This window comes from Erpetoichthys calabaricus, chromosome 12 (assembly GCF_900747795.2).
Source record: "Erpetoichthys calabaricus chromosome 12, fErpCal1.3, whole genome shotgun sequence".
In the NCBI taxonomy this organism is placed as follows: domain Eukaryota; kingdom Metazoa; phylum Chordata; class Cladistia; order Polypteriformes; family Polypteridae; genus Erpetoichthys; species Erpetoichthys calabaricus.
Genome location: NC_041405.2, coordinates 1,410,018 through 1,430,820, shown reverse-complemented (window position 1 = coordinate 1,430,820; position 20,803 = coordinate 1,410,018). Strand labels below are relative to the sequence as shown.

Sequence of the window (20,803 nt, the reverse complement as noted above, 5' to 3'; positions counted from 1 at the left end):
TCCACCCATATTTTAATACAGGATGGCCCCTGAAGTGATTTTAGCAATGGATGAGGGCCAGTATGATGGGAAGGTGGATGTCTGGTCATTGGGTATTACCTGCATTGAGCTTGGTGAGTAGATTTGTGACTGTGATGAATTGGGACAAAACAAAATGGTCTCGCTTATTGTATTGTCTCTTAAAGTTTGCTCTTTGTCTTCAAGTCCCACCTCTCATTTATCTCTTTTTGTCTCCCAACAGCTGAGCGGAAGCCACCACTGTTCAACATGAACGCAATGAGTGCCTTATACCATATCGCCCAAAATGAGTCCCCCATGCTGCAGTCCAATCACTGGTATGTATAACAGTGAGTTTGTGGAGCTTGGTCAGGGCGTGAAGAGCTAGTGCATGAATGGAATGGTGTTGAAGATGTGTGCTGAAAGTTAAAATATTCAGCGCATCTACATTGAACCTAATGGAAGACTTGGAAATGGAGCGCTTTTCAGAGAAATTGACATTTTTTGTGGCTGGTTATTTATTTATTTTTGTCTCTGTGCAGGTCTGACTACTTCCGAAACTTTGTGGATTCCTGTCTGCAGAAAATCCCTCAGGACCGGCCCACCTCTGAGGTGCTTCTAAAGGTACATTTGAGTTCTGGTTGTTTGTCAGGTGGGAGTAATAGTAACAGTGTTGGGCCAGTTTATTTAAAGCACATCTGTCCTCTTCTTAAAATCTTCAGCACCGGTTTCTGATGCGAGAACGGCCAATGTCTGTAGTAATGGATCTTATCCAGAGGACCAAGGATGCAGTAAGAGAGCTGGACAATCTGCAGTATCGGAAGATGAAGAAGATCTTATTCCAGGAGACGCACAATGGGCCTGCTCCTGATGGCCAAGAGGAGGAAGAGGTGATTTTAAATGCACAGGTGGCTGTGGTAGTGGTAACAAATTATACTGCCCTTGCCACCGCTTTACCAGTGTCTTTAGACCAGCAGCCCTCACAATTATTTCTTCAAATATTTTCATTTCCCTGCAGGAGGTGGAACCCTACGCATTGCGGACATGCACAGTAAATAGTATGGAAAGTTCCCACTCTGTGCCCAGTATGTCCATTAGTGCCAGCTCTCAGAGCAGTTCTGTCAACAGTTTGGCGGATGCCTCAGATGATAGTGGGGAGATTGCAATGATGCAGGAGGGAGAGCACACCGTGACATCCAACAGTTCTGTTATACACCGGCCTCCGGTTAGTGCAACCATCTACTTGGTTCAACTTTCTGAACTTGGTACTTAACTTTTTTTGCAACTTCTACACAGCTTCTGACTAGATGTATTTTTTTCTTTTTTATATTTGTCCTACAGGGTCATGACAACATTTATGATGACCCATACCAGCCGGAGATGGAAGCCCCACAGGCATCTTCAGCTGCCAGGCGTCGCGCGTATTACAGAAACAGAGATCATTTTGCTACAATTAGGACGGCGTCTTTGGTCAGTACTAACTATCACATTCTATGTGTAGTTTACGTGTGTGTCATGCTGAGCAACATGTTGGCAGGGCAAGGCAAAGTATTCTGGTGGAGTGGGGTTTCTTGGTAATAGTTGGCTATAGTGCAATGTTTGGGTTCACAGGCTATTGTCATGCATGATAGCAGATGGCGACCTAAAAAAATGTACTTTAACAAAATAAGCAACATAAAAAAACCATTGGATATGTACTCTCGTAAAACATGTTTAATGGAATATTGGGGAATAACCACACTTTGGAAAAACATACCACAAGTACATAGTTAGCACCAAGTCATGTAATGAACTCGTGGCGCTTTACAGGTTAAACAGCCGGTCTATGGAATTAACAGTCGAGCATTTTGGAATATTCTGTCCTGTAGTATTTGTTCTGTTGGAGATTTGCGTAGATCACAGTCTGCAAACAAAGCATTTCGAGGCATTTACTTCCATTAGTATATGTACAGGCCAAGAGTGCTGTGAGATGTGCTATCATGTACTTTGCTTGCAGAGCATTACTGAGTAAACACTTCTGGGATGGAATAGGCAACATGTGGTTATGGGGCTGGGCACAAAGATCTTTCATTTCCTAATATGTGCATTCATTGCGCTTTACATGATGTGTGAACACAGTGGGCACTACTGTACAATCATCCTTATACATTTTATATTTTATCTTGGAAAGATAGTTGGGCAGTTCCCACAGAATTTTTAAATGGGACATTAAAGAGCTTGTGGTTCCTTAAGTTACCTTGTACAAACTGCAACAGAGCAGTGTTAACTATTTACCTCCTTAATGTGTGCTACTGCTGCAGGTGGCAGTGCCTTTTATATAAAAAAGTTAAAGTTAATATAACATTTCATTTAATTAAATGACTTTCTCTATATTGTGCTTCAAATTACAGGCATTTAACTATTCTGAAAAAGGTCCTAGTCATCACACATGTTGTGTTTTTGATTAAAACAGAGCTGTCTGTTAATTGACTATATACTGGTGCCATTTGTTCCAGAATAACTCCTTGGTTTGGCTAAGTTTACCACCAACCTGCAGTAACACCTCAGTTAATGAAGCAGAGGCTTTACAGGGCTTCATTTGGTTATAGTGAACTTTACTGTACAATATGATTAGTACAGATGTGCATTGTAACAACAGGAGGTGGTGGGGTAGGATGGCTGCTATGTTTCCAGGGTTGCTAACACAACCTCCCCCCATATATTCCATGGCTGCACAGCATGTGCTCTAATTTAGGGTTGTGCGATATACCAGTATTGGAAAAAAAAAAAAAAAAATTTTAAAATGGTACAGTACTGGCATTTTGTTCAGTTTTGGTACCAGATGTAAATGGTAGGTTTTTTAAGCACCTCACCCACAGTCATTTATTAGCGTGATTGCAACTGCTGAACCACAACCCCAGTACTGCTTTTTAAATATGTATGTGTGTGTGTGTGTGTATATACACACGTACATACAGTGCATCAGGAAAGTATTCCCAGCACATCACTTTTTCCACATTTTGTTGTGTTACAGCCTTATTCCAAAATGGATTAAATTCATTTTTTTCCTCAGAATTCTACACACAACACCCCATAATGACAACGTGAAAAAAGTTTACTTGAGGTTTTTGCAAATTCATTAAAAATAAACTGAGAAATCCCATGTACGTAAGTATTCACAGCCTTTGCTCAATACTTTGTTGATGCACCTTTGGCAGCAATTACAGCCTCAAGTCTTTTTGAATATGATGACACAAGCGCCAGTTTGGCCCATTCCTCTTTGCAGCACCTCTCAAGCTCCATCAGGTTGGATGGGAAGCGTCGGTGCACAGCCATTTTAAGATCTCTCCAGAGATGTTCAATCGGATTCAAGTCTGGGCTCTGGCTGGGCCACTCAAGGACATTCACAGAGTTGTCCTGAAGCCACTCCTTTGATATCTTGGCTGTGTGCTTAGGGTCGTTGTCCTGCTGAAAGATGAATCGTTGCTCCAGTCTGAGGTCAAGAGCGCTCTGGAGCAGGTTTTCATCCAGGATGTCTCTGTACTTTGCTGCAGTCATCTTTACCTTTATCCTGACTAGTCTCCCAGTTCCTGCCGCTGAAAAACATCCCCACAGCACGATGCTGCCACCACCATGCTTCACTGTAGGGATGGTATTGGCCTGATGATGAGCGGTGCCTGGTTTCCTCCAAACATGACACCTGGCATTCACACCAAAAAGTTCAGTCTTTATCTCATCAGACCAGAGAATTTTCTTTCTCATTGTCCGAGAGTCTATCAGGTGCCTTTTGGCAAACTCCAGGCAGGCTGCCATGTGCCTTTTACTAAGGAGTGGCTTCTGTCTGGCCACTCTACCATACAGGCCTGATTGGTGGATTGCTGCAGAAATGGTTGTCCTTCTGGAAGGTTCTCCTCTCTCCACAGAGGACCTCTGGAGCTCTGACAGAGTGACCATCGGGTTCTCGGTCACCTCTCTGACTAAGGCCGTTCTCCCCCGATCGCTCAGTTTAGATGGCCGGCCAGCTCTAGGAAGAGTCCTGGTGGTTTCAAACTTCTTCCACTTACAGATGATGGAGGCCACTGTGCTCATTGGGACCTTCAAAGCAGCAGAAATTTTTCTGTAACCTTCCCCAGATTTGTGCCTCAAGACAATCCTGTCTTGGAGGTCTACAGACAATTCCTTTGACTTCATGCTTGGTTTGTGCTCTGACATGAGCTGTCAACTGTGGGATCTTATATAGACAGGTGTGTGCCTTTCCAAATCATGTTCAATCAACTGAATTTACCACAGGTGGACTCCAATGAAGCTGCAGAAACATCTCAAGGATGATCAGGGGAAACAGGATGCACCTGAGCTCAATTTTGAGCTTCATGGCAAAGGCTGTGAATACTTATGTACATGGGATTTCTCAGTTTTTTTATTTTTAATGAATTTGCAAAAACCTCAAGTAAACTTCTTTCACGTTGTCATTATGGGGTGTTGTGTGTAGAATTCTGAGGAAAAAAAATGAATTTAATCCATTTTGGAATAAGGCTGTAACATAACAAAATGTGGAAAAAGTGATGAAGTGCTGTGAATACTTTCCGGATGCACTGTATATATACACACCCATACAATCGGATTGTGATTCAGACTACGAATATATACAGTTAGGTCCTTAAATATTTGGACAGAGACAACTTTTTTCTCATTTTGGTTCTGTACATTACCACAATGAATTGTAAATGAAACAACTCCGATGCAGTTGAAGTGCAGACTTTCAGCTTTAATTCAGTGGGGTGAACAAAACGATTGCATAAAAATGTGAGGCGACTAAAGCATTTTTTTTAACACAACCCCTTCATTTCAGGGGCTCAAAAGTAATTGGAGAATTGACTCAAAGGCTATTTCATGGGCAGGTGTGGGCAAGTCCGTCGTTATGTCCTTATCAATTAAGCAGATAAAAGGCCTGGAGTTGATTTGAGGTGTGGTGCTTGCATGTGGAAGATTTTGCTGTGAACAGACAACATGCTGTCAAAGGAGCTCTCCATGCAGGTGAAAGAAGCCATCCTTAAGCTGCGAAAACAGAAAAAATCCATCTGAGAAATTGCTACCATATTGCGAGTGGCAAAATCTACAGTTTGGTACATCCTGAGAAAGAAAGCAAGCACTGGTGAACTCAGCAACGCAAAAAGACCTGGACGTCCACAGAAGACAACAGTGGTGGATGATCGCAGAATCATTTCCATGGTGAAGAGAAACCCCTTCACAACAGCCAACCAAGTGAACAACACTCTCCAGGAGGTAGGCGTATCGATATCCAAGTCTACCATAAAGAGAAGACTGCATGAAAGTAAATACAGAGGGTACACTGCAAGGTGCAAGCCACTCATAAGCCCCAAGAATAGAAAGGCTAGATTGGACTTTGCTAAAGAACATCTAAAAAAGCCAGCACAGTTCTGGAAAAACATTCTTTGGACAGATGAAACCAAGATCAACCTCTACCAGAATGATGGCAAGAAAAAAGTATGGAAAAGGTGTGGAACAGCTCATTATCCAAAGCATAGCACATCATCTGTAAAACACGGTTAAGGGAGGCAGTGTGATGGCTGCCAGTGGCACTGGGACACTAGTGTTTATTGATGATGTGACACAGGACAGAAGCAGCCGAATGAATTCTGAGGTGTTCAGAGACATACTGTCTGCTCAAATCCAGCTAAATACAGCAGTCACATTGATTCATGATACAGATGGACAATGACCCAAAACATACAGCCAAAGCAACCCAGGAGTTTATTAAAGCAAAGAAATGGAAAATTCTTGAATGGCCAAGTCAGTCACCTGATCTTAACCCAACTGAGCAGGCATTTCACTTGTTGAAGACTAAACTTCAGACAGAAAGGCCCACAAACAAACAGCAACTGAAAGCCACTGCAGTAAAGGCCTTGCAGAGCATTAAAAAGGAGGAAACCCAACATCTGGTGATGTCCAGGAGTTCAAGACTTCAGGCTGTCATTGCCAGCAAAGGGTTTTCAACCAAGTATTAGACATGAACATTTGATTTCCAGTTATTTCATTTGTCCAATTACTTTTGAGCCCCTGAAATGAAAGGATTGTGTTAAAAAAAAATGCTTTAGTTGCCTCACATTTTTATGCAATCGTTTTGTTCACCCCACTGAATTAAAGCTGAAAGTCTGCACTTCAACTGCATCGGAGTTGTTTCATTTCAAATTCATTGTGGTAATGTACAGAACCAAAATTAGAAAAAAGTGGTCTCTGTCCAAATATTTATGGACCTAACTGTGTGTGTATATATATATATATATATATATATATATATATATATATATATATATATATATATATATATAATTTTTGTGTGTGTATGTAATATATAAAATAAATACTGTGGAGACTCTAATGTGAAACCCCAACCATGGTAGGCTACCGAGTTCTGATAGCAGGTTTTAATGCTGATCCAGCACCACTCTAATCTGCCTTATCCCCTGTCTGCAAATTCTCGCCACTGGCTCTGCCTTGCACCGCTCACTTGGGGTCAGAGGCAACACCATCTGCCTCACTTTTCCCAACTAAAATGAGTTGAACTGTGTCGGGGTCGTTAAGGAGATAAGCCACTGCACTTCAGCAGAGGAGAAGGGACTCCTAGTTACAAGCAGGATCCTTATGTATGCCTGGTCTTCCACGATCTACACAGGCTTCTTTCATGGCCAGCTGTTTAGTCCAGTGATTCTGTCATATGGCATTTCTTTTCTCTTGCCTCTACCTTCTTTGTCATCTGCACTTTAGTTTCTAAATATATTGCCTTGTTTTGTAACATATATTATGATATGTATATGTTTTACTTAATAAAAATGTTAGAATACGTGCAGTACATATGAAATACCTTGGTACTAGTTTAACTTTGCATTCTATAGTACACACGGTATCAATGATGGGCAACTGGAGGTTGCACAATGGGTGCTCTAATGGGTAGGTACTTGAACTCCCACATGCCTTGCAGCACATTTTATGCTGTCTTTGTTATAAAGGAGTTGTACAGTATAAGTGTTACAGTATATGCAGCTTCCTTCATTTGCCTGAAAATAATTGCTAACTTTTTTAAAGATTTTTTTTTTCAGTCTTAACATTGGCACCTACCTAACATAACTGTGTGCCAGTGTACATTTTAAAAATTTACACAAATGATGGATGAAAAAGATAGCTGGGTGGGTAGAAAAAAAAATGCAAGAAACATGTAGAGCTTGTTTATAAATGTTCATCACTAGTGACGCATGTACACCCTTGTGAAAGTGATGGACTGCAGTTGGACGTATTGTACAAACTGCCTAGGTGACATGTAACAGCATGTGACCATAATCCCTGAAGGCTGCTTCTGATTTGTATCTTTAACCTCTTTTAGGTGACTCGCCAAATCCAGGAACATGAGCAAGGCTCTGCTCTGAGGGAACAAATGTCTGGCTACAAGCGAATGCGACGCCAGCATCAGAAACAGCTGATGGCCCTGGAGAACAAGCTGAAAGCTGAGATGGATGAGCATCAACTCAGGTTGGACAAGGAGCTTGAGACCCAGAGAAACAATTTTGTTGGAGAGGCAGACAAGCTGGGCAAAAAGCACCAGGCAATACTGGAGAAGGAGGTGAGAGATGCATTTGATTCGAATATGACTTGCATGTTTTGATATGGGTTCATTATTTAAATATGTTACCTGATGGCAAATAAACCCTTCCAATGCGAGGTGAGTGCTTGGAGGTTTCAGGTGGGTGAGGCTGAAATGTTGGTTATATTTGTCTGGACTTTCAGACTAAAGCTGCATACACAGAGGAGAAGAAATTTCAGCAGCACATCCTTGGCCAGCAGAAGAAAGAGTTAACTGGCTTGTTAGAGTCACAGAAGCGACAGTACAGGATGCGTAAGGAGCAGCTCAAAGAGGTGTGCTGGAGGTTACTTTTGGCAGGTGATTGTGCTAAGCAGTCCTCACGGTATTAACAGTTCACTTGTGTTGTAGGAGCTGCAGGAAAATCAGAGCACGCCAAAGCGTGAGAAGCAGGAATGGCTGTTGAGGCAGAAGGAAACCATGCAACACTACCAAGCTGAGGAAGAAGCCAATCTGCTTCGTCGCCAAAGGCAGTACTATGAGTTGCAGTGTCGACAGTATAAGAGAAAGATGCTGCTGGCCCGCCACAACCTGGAGCAGGACCTGTTGAGAGAGGTAAACCCTCTACCCCCCCCAGCCCTTCCAGTGTAGTCTTCTCGTACTCCCAGCATGTCTCACTGAAAGCTGACCTTTGCCTCTGCTTTTCAGGAACTGAATAAAAAGCAGACCCAGAAAGACCTGGAGTGTGCAATGCTGCTTCGACACCACGAGTCCACACAGGAGCTGGAGTTCCGACACTTGAGCACCGTGCAGCGCACTCGTGCAGAGCTCATCCGGCTGCAGCATCAGACAGAACTGAACAACCAGCAGGAGTATAACAAGCGTCGGGAGCAGGAGCTGCGGCAGAAGCACGCTGTGGAAGTGAGGCAGCAGCCGAAGAGCCTTAAAGTGAGTGGCGAGGAGGGTGGGCAGCTAGAGGAGGTGGAGGAGGAGGAGGAGGAGGACAACAGTGAGCAGCAGCATGCAGAGGGGGGAGATTACAAGGAATTGCCTTTGGAAGAGGAGGGCGAGGGTGAGACACAGCCCTCCCTTGTACAGAATGGTGCAGGTGAGGAAGGAGCTGCCGCTGCTGCTCCTGAGGATGATTTAAACAGAGCAGGGCCATTGGGTTTGATGGAGGAGGAGGTCGAGGAGGATGATGATGATGAGGACGACCTGCAGAGAGGTATTGCAGATGGTTGCCCTTCTGAGCTAATAAGCTATCAAGAGCCTCCCAACCCTGCAGACTCCTACCCTGCATGGTGGGCTGACACGGAAGATGCCTTCCTGTTCCCATCCACCCTTGAAGACTTTGATGAACTGCTTCCCCCCCGGCCCCCTTCTCCCCCACAGCCGTCACCCTCTGGGGTACCCTCCGCCCTGCCCTCCCTGCTTTCTCATTTCACCTGCATTATGCTCTCGGTCTCAGTTGCTGCCTACCCCAGCTTCATCCTGCAACTGCTGCTTCTGGTTGTTGTACTGGCCCTAGATCAGAATCGTAAGACCCGCTCTAGCTCGCCTTCTGACTCTGTCCTGGCAGCCTTCCTCGTTTCGGCTGAGGTAGTGGCTGTGGCCTTGCTCTCCTCTTACTTTCTTTTGCATTCGTTCTTTGCTGTGTCCTTGACTTTCTACATCTTCCTGGCCAAATGTGGATGCAGCCTGGCTGTCTTGGCCTTGTCCTTCCGTCTGCGCCTCTACTATGTGCCTGCTTCCCTTGTTTCAGCTTATTTCCTCTCTTCCCCATCGCTCTTCCTGTCCCTCTACCTCTTTGTTGTATTGGTGGTGAAGCCAGCAAGGGGTTTTGTGAATGAGCTACCCCGGAAAGCCAACCGGCTCTGGGTGCGCTTTCTTTTCCGCTTGCCCCAGCCCCTATTTGCTGTCTTTCAGAAACTCGGGGTGGTCACTGAGAAGAGTCTCTATGACCTCTTTCCCAAAACCCGACGTGGCAACTACCGCAGTCAAATCCCAGTACTGGCCAAGTCTCTTCATGCTAAGTGCAAAATGCGGAGGCCCCTGTGGCAACTCATTAGCCGTCCCTTTATGCTTTTGACAGACCAGGCCAATGCGCAGGTACTCTCGCTTGCCAGGCGCCTTCTTCGGTGCCTTCCTCCGTCCTGCCTGCCATACCTGAAAAGCCTAGGTCTTCTAAAAGAGGAGCGGCCTAGCCTGCTGCCCAGGCTGTTGCCACGATACCTTCGCCAACCCACACAAGCTCACCAGCAGTTAGAGCAGTCTCATAGGTCCAGACAACTGACCCGCTCTGGCAGCTGCCGGTCTCAGAGTGGCAGAAAGGTCATCCCTTGGCGTTAAACTTATCTCTTCACCAACTTTGGACTTCTATAGCGGTTAGGGACTGAGAGTATAGATGAGCAGCACATTCTATCCATCCAGTCCATTGAAGCATTAGGGTTAATGTGGGGAAAAAAATTCTGAAGTGGGCACCATTTGGGGTGGGAGGGTTTCTTTCCCGTGCTTGATAATGATGGATAGCTCTGGAGTCTTCTCCTTGGGTTCAAGTAGCTCTGGTGTATTTATGGAAGACACGACTCGTTGAGAGAGCTGGGCTGTAAGATGTGGAACAGTCAGTGTTAATCACATGCTTAGGTTTTATGGAATTGTTTTGTTCATGGCAATGGGGGGGAATATGTCACTTGTGCTTGTGGCGTATAGGTCAGAAGCCTTCATCACAAGACTGTAGTGAGTACATGAATGTGTGCGCAAGAGCACCGTTCCCAAGGAATTGATTGGCTGCTTTCCATTCCTACTGTTTGAGTGCCACTTGGTGTTTTAAGCACACGCATGACAATGTTTACCTCCACCTCCCGGATGATAGAAACGGAATAAACTCAATTCATGAAAGAGTGAAAAAGTGTAGTGTGTGAGAGAGAGAGAGGAAGAGCGAGGGAGAGGCTTTAAGTATGTGTGTATGGGCAGAGTGCAAAATGGGTGCTCTGAATGGGCTAAAAGACCCGTATGTGAGTGTGAATGAAGACTGTTGGTGCAGGAAGAGGAAAAGATGTCATGGAGAGTGAGGGAGTGAAGCGACGTGACAGTACTGTTATACAAAAAGGGTTAGGACAGCCAGCCAGACATTTAATATAATATACAATGGAGGTGTAGAGAGGAGTGAGTGGGAAATGCTTTCAAAACAGGGGGCATGAGTGAGCTTGGGGTGTGGGTGAAGGTGAAATTCACAGGTCAACTAACCGGCTCTCTTACTGAGTATATTCAAGTGTGCTTGACTAAGGGGGGAGAGGGGGGTGTGACCACCATTTGTGGTCTAGGCACTTTAAAACCAGCATGACCCAAGTTTAGGGAACACCTCTTTCCCCATCCCTAACCTTTCCTCAAAGGGCTGCATTCCTGGTCAGGGGTGAGAGGGACAGCGGGTGGGTGATTCATGGTGGCGTGGACACCTCTGCTGTCCTGTCATGCTGTGGGTTTTTTTTTTTTTTTTGGTGGGGGGGGGGGGTCTTCCCTTCTGGTTTATTTATGAGTCTAGTCTTCATTTCACCTCTTGCTTGTGTTTCTTTTGTTTTTATGTCCAAATCAGTTATTATTTTTTTCCACTTGAATGTAATCCATGATTTGGAGTCTCTCATTTCCTTTGTGTTTAGTAATTTATTCCTTATGTTAACCCAACCCTCAGCTTTTGGATTTGTATGTTTTTTTTGTTTTTTTTGTTTTTTTTTTAAAAAAATATTAATAATATATTTTTTTGTAAATTTTGCTTTGACAATGTGTGTGTGTGTGTGGCATTGACACAATATGTGTGTTTTATTATTCTGTTATCCATTTTAACACAATAAACATAATTGTGTTAAATTCATTAGTTGTGAGAGTTATTTTTTTTCCCCCTCTTCACACCCCCCCCCCCCCCCCCAGTGTCAGTGAGGGTGTTCTTTCTCTTTCAGTTGTTGATAGGGGTGTGTGTGTGTGTGTGTGTGTGTGTGTGTGGTGTTGGAGGGCGGTGTGGGGGGGTATGTCTCCTTGTAGTCCTGGCAAAGCTCACTCTGCTTTCTCTGGCATGCACTCACTTTAGAAAGGTGGTGCTCATCCTGTGCCATCTCGTTTGGGGGTGGGGCGCAGTTGTTTCTATGGACTTGGACTGCTTGGCTCACTATAAGGGGGCTCTTCCATCACACGTGGCCTGCAGGTGAGCTGCTCGACAGTCAGTCGTTGTAAGGGGTTTAGGCCCTCGTCCCGTACTGTGCTTGTCTCTCCATGGTGTGGGTTGCTGTGTCTGCTCTCTTACTGCCTCTCTTTTGCTTGCTTGCTACAGTGGGAGCTTTGTGGGGATTTGATTTCCTTATTTATTTATTTTTTAAGTATTGGATTGAGTCCATGTAATTTTTTATTTTTTTTTTGTAAGTTGAGCCTTTCTAAATGTGAAGGAAAGCAGTCTTCCACACCGCAGCCCAGCACTCTAACTACTGAGCTACTTGAACCTGCTGTCTTACAAGCCTTTTGCTATGTGTGCAGAAGTGTGAAGTGGGAGGGCGGGACGGGACGGGAGGGGTTGGTGGTTTATGTATTTTCTTTTTTAATGTTCTCCTCCTCCTCCTTTCATGTCATTTTTTGGCATGCTAAGACACACCCTGATCCCACATTAATTTTCGCTGTAGCCCAAGGTCATACAGTGTATCTGACACAGTGCAGATGCTTGGGTCACTGTAAGCTGGCAGTGATTCAGTACCAGGGTGCTTGCTGTGCTCCTCTTTTGAAGGCCCTTCTGCAGAGTTCTTCTAAATCTCTGCCTTGCTGTGTCTCCCTCAGTTTGCTTTATTTCAGATATGGGGTATGGGGTGGGGTGGAGTTTTGAGTATTTTTGAATTATCAAAGTGCCTTTTGCCAAAAGAAAGCCATCAAGGAACAGAATATTCCAGTACCATTGGCATCCCCCCACCCTAGTTGGCCTTGTCATGGACGCTTCTTATAAATGGTTCATACTCGCTCCATTTGTCTGGCCAGTCAGGCCACTTACTGTAATGATATGGTTCTCTGGAACTGCCTGCATCTTAAGTCTCGCGGCGCCAGACATGACTCTCAAACAAGAGTACACATCTAGGGACAACTTGTTAAAGCATTTATAGTGAAGAACAGTGAATCCTGCCACTGCAAAGGTAATGCCACAGATTTTCTTCCTAGAAAATGCACCCCAAATTTCCTCCGGTCCGTACACTTAAAATGTTCAGGGTTTCAGTGCTCAATGTGAAATAACTATGGACAAGATGGGGAGAGTGAAATGGAACCTGAACAAACAGCTTCACACAGAGAAAATAGAAAGGTAAAATGATTGTTGTCAATTCAAGAGCTCAGTAGCACGAGGTAACTGAAACGTAAGAATTAATTTGTATATTGGGATGAGCTCAGCCACAGAAGAGGTGGACACACGTAGGCCGTTGCAGGTACTTGACCCCACACGTTTGAGAAGTGCTTCTCTCTGCCGCAGTATCTTCCTGTTGTTTTGACTGTTGCATTACAATGTGGCATAACAACAGCAAATCGAGTTTAGATGAGCATGTGGTCTGTGTGTATACTGGGTGTTGAAGCGCTGCCACTGTGTTCTGGCATGGCATCTTTACATTTACAGTCAGACAGCAATATTAACTTAGTTTAGTTAGTTGTTTAGAGGTGCAGTGAGGAGGTGGCTCAGCTGTTGTTCTGCTGGAGTCATGTCAGTGTCGTTAAGCAAATTTAGTGACTCTTAGGTTTTGAATACTGAGATCTGCATCTCCTGCCGCACTTTGTTTAATGGAAGTCCCTTTCACCTCCTTTTGATGGGTTATGACGCACTATTTACTTGATGCTTATTTTGCAGCTCATATTTTCATGCACATAGCTGCCAGTTCTTTCAAACTGGCATATGACATTATCATCATAACTGTGAACAACAGCGACAACGTATAGTTCACTTTTACCTCTAGTCCATTGACGTCTTTGAATGCCAATGGAAAGGTTTTTTTCCTTGCACCAGGTTATGTTTATTTTTAACACGTGCAGTTTGCACTCCTCCTATGCAACCCACATTCAAGTGTTTAATAAGAGGGGACTTCCGTAATCTGTTGGGCCAGGTTAATAAGAGCACCATTGCTCTTTGCAGTTCAGAATCGCTGCCCCTGCTTTGAGTGCCACCCTCATGAGGCGTTGGATTGGTTTAGAGATGTGACCGCCAGTGAGCTGTCTAATTGTTCCCACCCACTTTTATGCAAAATTCTCTCTAACGGTTGTTTTCAGACGTATATATTATATCTGCTACTAGAAGACTACCTGCATCTAAGTGTGTTTCCTCCAGATATGCCAAGATGTTTGTAAACCATGTATCCAGACAGAACCCCCTACACTCTCGCCCGGTACTATACCCCAATCCTACCCTCCATGTGCCCATGCTGCTGCTGCTGCTGCTTGTATAAACCCTGTAACTCCTTGTACTCTTGAGTCTTCTTGGTGACACGAGTAACCACTTTCTCTCCAGTCCAAAGAGCTCCAGATTAAGAAGCAGTTCCAGGACACCTGCAAGATCCAGACTCGCCAGTACAAGGCACTGCGTAACCATCTGCTGGAGACGACGCCCAAGTGTGATCACAAGAACATCCTCAAGCGGCTAAAGGAGGAGCAAACGCGCAAGCTGGCTATCTTGGCAGAGCAGTATGACCACAGCATCAATGAGATGCTCTCCACACAAGCGGTAGGTGTTTCACTCCCCATTTAAAAATGGCTTTGCATGAGATTGGGATTCTTACAGGCCTGTTGAGAGGGTCGTTGTCTAGTACATAGATAGCACTAGGATATGGACGGAAACTTTAAAATAAGTCAACACTTCTTTACTCCTGGGGGGCGAAACTTGTGGTGTTTGCTGGAAAGTTGGCTCTTGAACACAGTGTTATCATTTAGGACTTAGAAGAATCATTTTAAACCGCTTTTTATTGGCATGTCAATAAGTGCCATAGCCCAGGACTTTTACTGTGCTGCAATAAGAAACACACACACAAAAAGTCAGCAGCTACTTTAGTAAAGTTCATAATCGGAGAAGTCCATCTTGAGCGCCTGTCACATTTCAAAATCTAGCAAATCAGCAGAAATCACACCAGCAAGTGAAGTGCACCCCAACACCCAGGCATATCGCATTTGACTTTATACGCCGCTTTTCAGATATCATACAGTGCTTACTGAACTGAGAGAGAGTGCAGTGAAGCAGTGCTTGAGCTTCCTCGTGTGTCAGTCTCCCTCACGTATGCTGTAACAGGGCATAGTTTAAAGGTAGGGTAGACTGCTGTCCCATCTTGGATTCAGATCATGAGCAGTGCACACTACCAGCACATATATTAATATCGACATATTAAGGCTCAGATGAGCTGGGATTTGGGTTTTTGACCGATAAAAGGTGGGACACCAGAGAGGCCTCTGCCTTTGAAGCATAGAAACAGATATTCCAGGTTACCAATTTAGTGCCAGTATAGCTGACCTCTATGGTGATCCTATTGCAGAATTCTAGTAATACCATTTTCAACAAATGGGGGGGGGGGGGGGGGTGGGGAGCCATCACAGGGGCTTTGGACACAACGTGACACAAGAGGCTTGGCTGCTGCAGGCAGCGATTGCCAAGTAACCCGTAGACTTTTTGCAAGGCACCTTTACATTGAACACGGTCTCGCCATAGAGCAGCGTTTCTCAACTTTTAAGTATTTGCGACCCAAGTTTTCATAAGTTTTAATTGCGCCCCCCTAACGTTTTTTTGAAAGCCCACTAATACCAATTTGTTCTTTTTTAATTAATGATATATCATAGATGCATATTTTATTATACCTACTTAACTTTTATCGACATTTATCTATCTCTATATTTATTTTTCTAGTATCAGAATGTAGTTTTAAGTTAATTTGTTTTGGTTTCAGTAGATGTATTTTTCATATTTTTGATTCTTGTTTTCTTTTTTTCACATTTTCGCACCCCCCCTTTTTGTTACTTCACACCCCCCTAGGTGGGCCTGCCCCACAGTTTGAGAGCCACTGCCATAGAGGGACATGTTGGCAACTACAAGAGGCAGTCATGCAGGCGTGCTTATCCAATCCTTCCATATCTGTTTAGAAACTGGACACCACATTGGGCAGATTTGGTGCCAATTAATAAGCAGAAAGAAGGGGACGGACAGCACCAAATGACAGAATCGAAGCCCACTGCTGGCTCATTTAACGTGCCTCAGTAAAGCATGGTGACGTATTGCGAGTTGGTGTTTATTGTTAAAAAGGTGCCACACAAAGTCACTTGGTAGTTTCTCGGGTAGGCCTCATTTACTGTGTTAAAGTCCATATCATTCACAAACCTGCGTTACTCAATTTCTGGTAAGATTCTACTCACTTGAAAGGTAATTTTATTGTCAAAGTGTGAAAAGGCTGCTGGTGGCCTACTGTATTATTTATTTATGTTACAAAATCAACAGCCTCTGAGCCCATGAAGCCTGTCTCCAATGGCACTAGCCTTCTGGACAGAAGGACATTGTGTGTGTGTGTGTGTGTGTGTGGGCTGCCAGCTTCACAGTGTCTGCTGTCTTTGATTACTGCAGTCTTGTATGCCCCCTTGCCCCAGAAAACACTAAGCCCACAGAGCCAATAAGACTGTCTGTCAGACTGATATGACAGTTGTGACCAAATGGAACAATCAGAGCCCACTGTTCTCAGTCTGCATGATTTCCTTGAGTAGTTTGTGGACGTGTGTGGAAAATGATTTACACCAAAATTAAACGCAATCCAAGGTGTCGACTACTTTGAAATGTAATGCATATGCAAGGGGTGTGTTTGATTTTGACATGGTTTTATCGTATCGTAATTATTAAACCTAATCCTCCAAAACGTGATTGCTTTTCACTACGGGCCGCGGTTTTCATGTTAGTTTAAAGTGCTGTACAAAAGCATACAGCATTCTAATTCATATCCATAACCCGTGTAAAGCAGAGCAGACGTATTGAATTTCAGTCCGAGACCCACACGCCCGTCTTATCATCAAATAACCAATCGGTGCCCACAGTTCTCTAAGTTACGTCAATGTGGAGTATGCAGTGCTAACTGAAGTGGTGTCAAGTCTGTTTTAGGTTATGATGGGGATGTTCAGTTACCTAAAAGTTGTTTTCTTTTATGCAGGTTACATTTTTGAGGCTTGGATTTTTTGCAGTTTTAACTAAACACTGAATATAGTGAACCATTTGTTAGTGTCATCGAGCTCGCTGTCTTCATAGCTTTTTATTCATACTATCTATGATAACCAGATATATTTCTTTCATTTTTTCGACACGGAAGAGAATGAAGTCATCATTTACATCGCCAGCTTCCACCCGTTCAGATGGCAGATCCGTGTCTTATCCGCTTTCCGTTACCCCAATGATGGACGCCTCCTGACGCTGAGCGGTCATTTATTTAACATGTGGTCTTGGATCAAATTGCAATACACTTGAGCAGTCGCTGAAATAAGTTTGCTTTCCTTTAGGTGTGACACGTGGTGACCTACAGACATGAATTAACTTGCAGTGTTAAACTGGCACAAAAATTGCAATCTGTAGTGAGAATCGATGGATCATTTGGTAAAACCGGGCCCAAATAAAACATGCCATGTGTATACAGTATGTATTACATTGCAATGCAGTCAACACGTTGGATTGCATTTAATTTTGGCGTGAATAAATAATCTTACAGCAAAATCCGATTTGCCACATAGATAAGAAAAATCTGAAATGTGGGCCACATCAGCGTGGCAGCCGTAGCCGTCGAGTATTCAGAAGATACGCCAGTGCTGACGCTCTCATCAACACAAACACTGCTTCCTGTTTAGTTGAAGTTTGGCAGAATGGTACATCTGGGGCAGTAGGTACCCACTAAGAATGGACATTTCGATATATCAGTATTTAGGGGTAAACACCCCCAGCACCTCCACCTCCCAGAAAATCAAAATTCTGCAAAATCTCAAAAATGCTTTGCCTGATTTTGGTGAAATTTAGTGAGCTATTATTTATTTTTTATATTTGTTGATATTGGTTGTTAATAATGTGAGACGTCCTAATGCACTGCGTCCGCCGTTTCGCCACAGCAGTCACATGGAGAATGTGGCCTGCTGATTTATGCAAATGAAGGCCATCTACAGAAGAAAAGTAGGAGGAGCAAAGTTAGGCGACGCTTAAAGAAGACGCGTTTACAAGTGCTTGTGATCCAGCAGCTAAGCTCATGGCATTTTCTAACCCCCTTAATCCAGATGAGGGTGGTAGGGGTGGCTGGAGCCTATCCCAGCAAGCACAGGGCGCTAGGCATGGACAACCCCTCCATCGTAGGGTGAACACACACTAACGCCAATTCTCCTAACCTGTGTATTTTTGGACAGTGGGAGCAAACCCACACACACGGGGTGGGAAGAGAACCCCAGTCTCCTTACTGTGAAGCAGCACTGCAACAAGTGTGCCATAGTGCTGCCCCAGTAAGAAATGTATTAAATATAAAGTACCACACCTCCGCCATGTCTGCATCCTTGTGCAAATGCCAGAGTGGGTACCACGATTCCCATCAGCCAGTGCCCTGCCCCAGACAACATCATCAGCACTCACAAAGTTTAAACGAGCATCGAGAAAAGCGCCACATCATCAAAGGGTGACAACTCGTGTTTTCGGACGGCCAGTTTGGAATAACCGTTTCATTGTCTCGTTGACAGCGATTATCGGAGAGCGGTATTTCTCAACCTCTGTGGTCCTGGGACCCGGTTTTGACCCTTTTTTTTTTTTTTTTTGACCCTTGACAACCGGCAGACACCAAGGAGACCCAACTCCCCCAAGTCTTCAAATGCTAAGACCAGCACAGTTAGAAAGAGGTGCAGATATCATGCATTGCTGTCAGTCACTTCAGTGTCGCAAATCGCAGATGAATACGTTTTAAATTTTAATTGGAGGAATAGCCTCGCATTTTTGGAAAAGCCATCACCGTTGTCCACCTGCATATCGTAATTAAGTTTGCAATACCAGTCAGCGTTACATGCTTTATGAAGTTAAGACAAACACCATGGAGCCAAGCCATGATTGATCAGGATGTGATGGAGCTTTTAAATGAGTTAGTCATTAGTCGTTTTTATGGTTTTATTATTTGATGCTAATGGAGACTTGAGATCTTTAGGAGATTTTAGCTTTGAATGAGTCAACTTTAAATTGCCTCTTGTATCGTAACCAAAGACAGCTTTAATATGGAGTTCTGCTGTAATCTCGGTAATAGCAGCAGCACCACCAAGGCCTGCATGTCGGGTGTTTAACAGTAAACTCCTCAGCCCCTGGTTAGGAAACCAAAAATAAATTACAAATCTTGTATACAGAAAAGGGCTTAGTTACACAGAACGTCAGGTACATCCAGTCGACCTGTGTGGCAGAAGTGAAATTTGGAAATGAATTAAACAACGAGACCTCCTTGAGACAGGAGCCCACCCGGCAGGAGGAGACTTGTCCATTTCAGGAGCATTCATCACAGTAGTCAATGACAGAGTGGTCAAAACCTATGGGCAGAGGAACAAGTGAATTTACATGACGGTGCAGATGAATGCGTACGCTCACTCTGATTGGCACGAGGCACTTCAGCCGCACTCTTGTTCTGCTCCAGTCTCGTAGCTTCAGCTGTTACCCTGTGTGACAAGTGGCCAGTCTTGTTGTTTGCAGGACATCTGCTGATCTCTTAGTCATCTCCTAGTGTCACCTCAGCCATTCTTCTACTGTAGTTTACAGTTGTGCTTGAAAGTTTGTGAACCCTTTAGAATTTTCTATATTTCTGCATAAATATGACCTAAAACATCATCAGTCCTAAAAGTAGATAAAGAGAAACCAGTTAAACAAATGAGACAAAAATATTATACTTGGTTATTTATTTATTAAGGAAAATAATCGAATATCACATATTTGTGAGTGGCAAAAGAATGTGAACCTTTGCTTTCAGTATCTGGTGTGACCCCCCTTTGCAGCAATAACTGCAACTAAATGTTTCCGGTGACTGTTGATCAGTCCTGAATTTTCGCCCAGAACAGCTTCAACTCTGGGATGTTGGTGGGTTTCCTCACATTAACTGCTCGCTTCAGGTCCTTCCACAACATTTCGATTGGATTAAGGTCAGGACTTTGACTTGGCCATTCTAAAACATGAACTTTATTCTTCTTTAACCATTCTTTGGTAGAACGACTTGGGTGCTTAGGGTCGTTGTCTTGCTGCATGACCCACCTTCCCTTGAGATTCAGTTCATGGACAGAATGTCCTGACATTTTCCTTTAGAATTCTCTGATAGAATTCAGAATTCATTGTTCTGTCAATGAAGGCAAGCTGACCTGGCCCAGATGCAGCAAAACAGGCCCAAACCATGATACTACCACCACCAGGTTTCACAGATGGGATAAGGTTCTTATTCTGGAATGCAGTGTTTTCCTTTCTCCACAACTGTATTCTTGTCTTTTGTGTCATTTGTTCTCTTCATGATGTTTCTGAATCCTATGCTGATGTATTTCAATGTGCACTGCACTTACCTCCATATTACGCCAGCAGCCCTGTAACGGAGACCCATTGACTGAGACATTTCCCAGGGTGACACCAGGTAAGGCAGCTTAGTTTCGATTGTTAAGAATGAGCCTAGCATGGCGTTGGTTCAAGTAGGTCGCCTCGATCTGTTGGTGTGACGTTCAGATGTTTGCCTGTTCAGATCGGTCAACACGTTCCATGGGGTGTGCTTCCTTTTCCACATGATTGTAAGTAGGCCCATAGCTCTTTCTCTGCCCAATTTGTACTTGAGATACCTGATCTGCAAATTGTGATGCAACGTTTATGTACCTGAATTATTGACCCTTTGTAGCACCTTTAGAACATAAGAGATTTGACCATGGAGGCCATTCGCTCCATTTGTCTCTTGTTGGTTTAGCTATCTCGTGCAGATAACGACTTGAAGGTTCTGCTTCCAAAACCTTTCCCCTACGTGTTTGTCCTCCTCTGTCCTCCTGCAGCTCCGTCTTGATGAGACTCAGATGTCCGAGTACAAAATCTTAGGCCTGCAGCTGCAGCAAGAGCTCGAACTGCTCAACGCGTACCAGAGCAAGATCAAGATGCACACGGAGTCACAGCACGAGAGGGAGCTGAAGGATCTGGAGCAGCGCGTGTCCATCCGGCGAGCTCTGCTCGAACAGCGGGTAAGTAGTCCGTCC

At 44.1% G+C, this 20,803-nt stretch overlaps 1 protein-coding gene across 1 annotated transcript in view; it reads left to right on the top strand.

Moving 5' to 3' along the window:
* Window positions 1–20,803, top strand: part of LOC114661648 (serine/threonine-protein kinase TAO2-like) — a 37,342-nt gene that overhangs the window by 15,788 nt on the left and 751 nt on the right. Inside the window, 12 exon segments of the mRNA XM_051935341.1 lie at window positions 22–113; window positions 242–335; window positions 540–621; window positions 720–887; window positions 1,016–1,222; window positions 1,339–1,467; window positions 7,376–7,612; window positions 7,777–7,905; window positions 7,982–8,185; window positions 8,279–8,518; window positions 14,085–14,297; window positions 20,606–20,788. Coding sequence (XP_051791301.1) covers window positions 22–113; window positions 242–335; window positions 540–621; window positions 720–887; window positions 1,016–1,222; window positions 1,339–1,467; window positions 7,376–7,612; window positions 7,777–7,905; window positions 7,982–8,185; window positions 8,279–8,518; window positions 14,085–14,297; window positions 20,606–20,788 — 1,978 coding nt within the window.